This window comes from Plasmopara halstedii (assembly GCF_900000015.1).
Source record: "Plasmopara halstedii genome assembly, contig: Scaffold_3120, whole genome shotgun sequence".
NCBI classification, from domain to species: Eukaryota; Oomycota; class Peronosporomycetes; order Peronosporales; family Peronosporaceae; genus Plasmopara; species Plasmopara halstedii.
Window position 1 is genome coordinate 44,346 of NW_020190023.1, and position 2,257 is coordinate 46,602.

The following is a 2,257-nucleotide window of genomic DNA, read 5'->3' on the forward strand; positions in this document are numbered from 1 at the left end:
GTGATCCAAGATGGAAACTACGTATTATGGTAATTGACTCAAGTGGCGTTGGCTCGCATGAACCCCCATCAACGATGGGTTGCCATTCACGTATCATTTGAGTACTCCCTATGTGTTTTTCCAAAACCAGAAGTACAGGACAATTGGCCGAAGGGTCCACAGGGTCTAAATGCTTAATTGCGAGCAAGAAATAGCGCTGCTCGTGGCGTATAACTCGAACTGACACATAATACAAACTTTGGCATCCTACATGACATCAAGGAGAACTTCCTCTTCCAAAACGGTTGAAGTCAATAACACCGCGTGCATTGAAATTTTACTCGGATATGATGAGCCAATGCGAACAGTTTTAGAAACGAGGTGCACAATATACATGAATACCTGTAAATCATTGCACTCGTGATGTAGTCGCTAAGGCTTTAAAGAACAATGTTGAAGCCTTATCGAGGCTGGCCAAGTTAAATGCTCTCTACAAGAACGAAGACAAATGATTATGGAAAGATGTTTTAAGTAAGACATGTGTACTCAGCAGGATATCATGCGACGGACAATTAAATTGTACAATGTCCAGCTAATTACAACATTAGGATGGAAGACTCGTATGATGATGAAACAGAGTATGTTGCACCAGAAGTGTATGTTAACGACGTAATAGATAGATGCTTTGAGCATCGCAATTTATCTGGCCAGTTAATATGTGAACACTGAGCGATCTAGTATGATGCCTGGATAGACTTAAAAAAATCGGCTATGGAACATTCGCGTGTGATTTAGCTTTAAGGGCACGCTCATGTCAACAGCGCACAAAAGGCTAATCTTGATCGAAAGAGACCTTTATTGTCTGTTCCACAGAAACGCAGAGAGCACAAGGGATACTGTATTTATAATTTCGAAGTACGCAAGGTCAAGAGTAACACAGTCATTGAAGCCTGGCGAGTTTACAGTGAACAGAATATTATTATGCCCAGGAATCGAATCCCACAGCCCTCCGACCTTTTTAAAAAACATATATCAGACACCCCGTCGGTTGTACGACGACCCTTGCTGAATGAACAGCTGCAGGACGTCAAGAACCCGCTCCAAAAAGCGAAATGGATGAAGATAATCAGTTATAAAGTACCAGTGCGCAACATCATCTGCCGCTTGAAGATGAAACGTCGATTGGATAGTAATTTATCAAATACCATGCCCCGCAGCCATTCCAGGAAGATCATTTAGTATATCGTCCAATGACTAAATGGTCAGGATACCCTGAAGTGCCCATGGTTTTACCTGAAAATGGTTTGGGATTGGAACGATGAACGAAGGAAGTTATGACCGATCAGTCCAAAAATTGACAAGGATGAATTACAGGCTAAAGCCTTTTAATATTCGGCAAGGATTGATATGGAGCAACTGCTACAGATACAACGTTCCTCAACTGCATAGTGAATGACTGTGTCTGTATGCAGGTACCAATAGGTATTGCGATAGATGAGAATCACATTTGTATGCTAAAATGTGAAGCATGCGGCTTGTGTCTGAAAAATATGACTTTGTGGCTGATGGTTCTAAATGCTGTGGTACAACTCAGTTCTTGTATGTAAGCATTCCAAGAAAGGCTACAATTTTGTTCTGTCTATATAGAAACGATACGTTATTTACAGTCAAGGACTGCTCTTGTATCTGTCATGTTAAGCATACTCTCAAGAACGATTTCGAACGTTCTTCGTTCTTAAGCAGCTTTGCAGCGACATTTCTAAAAAATGACTTAATTATCACGGCAAGACTGAAGGAATACTTGTAATACGGCAGATGCGGTACAATCACGATAATACGAGGAATTTGCTTTGCAGATCGCGAAAGAAGATGAATGCTTTCATTCGATGATGCTGGAATTATAGGTCGCAAAGTATGATTGTAGAAGCTGCAGAGATGCTCCGGACGGTACGATATTTTATTGCAAGTTTCATACATTACAACATGTACTAGTCCAGACATTGCTTGTGTAAAAACGCAATAGTCGAAATGTTTCAGGATCGGGAACAGTTCGGGGGTATTGAATTCATTGTTTTAGGAAACTCGGGGCGCTCAATAACATTCAAAAGGTGACAGCAGAGATGTCAAGCACCGATATTATGCTACAAAGAAGCATGTGGATGCTTAATATCCCTTCACAAGAGTATTCATTCAAAACGGGACGCTCAGAATTGACAACGGTGTCATAAAGAAGCATTGTGCAGATATACCAACCAATTTATTTGCTACAAAACTGCAT

General features: G+C 40.9%; 3 protein-coding genes across 3 annotated transcripts in view; all 3 read left to right on the forward strand.

Annotated features, from left to right (window-relative positions):
* Window positions 1-57: 57 nt before the first annotated feature.
* Window positions 58-353, forward strand: PHALS_07567 (uncharacterized protein; the record flags this gene model as incomplete). Its single annotated transcript, XM_024721057.1, has 2 exons — window positions 58-163; window positions 262-353. 2 exons carry the CDS (start codon window positions 58-60, stop codon window positions 351-353), a joined length of 198 nt encoding a protein of 65 aa, XP_024586194.1.
* Window positions 354-960: 607 nt separating this feature from the next.
* Window positions 961-1,301, forward strand: PHALS_07568 (uncharacterized protein; the record flags this gene model as incomplete). The annotated part of the gene is made up of 2 exons (XM_024721058.1): window positions 961-1,122; window positions 1,197-1,301. 2 exons carry the CDS (start codon window positions 961-963, stop codon window positions 1,299-1,301), a joined length of 267 nt encoding a protein of 88 aa, XP_024586195.1.
* PHALS_15240 (uncharacterized protein) overlaps window positions 1,300-2,257 on the forward strand; it is a 1,207-nt gene continuing 249 nt past the window's right edge. The window contains exon 1 of the mRNA XM_036407266.1: window positions 1,300-2,257. This exon is cut by the window's right edge and continues 249 nt beyond it. Coding sequence (XP_036263506.1) covers window positions 1,508-1,786 — 279 coding nt within the window. The 5' untranslated portion in view covers window positions 1,300-1,507 and the 3' untranslated portion in view covers window positions 1,787-2,257.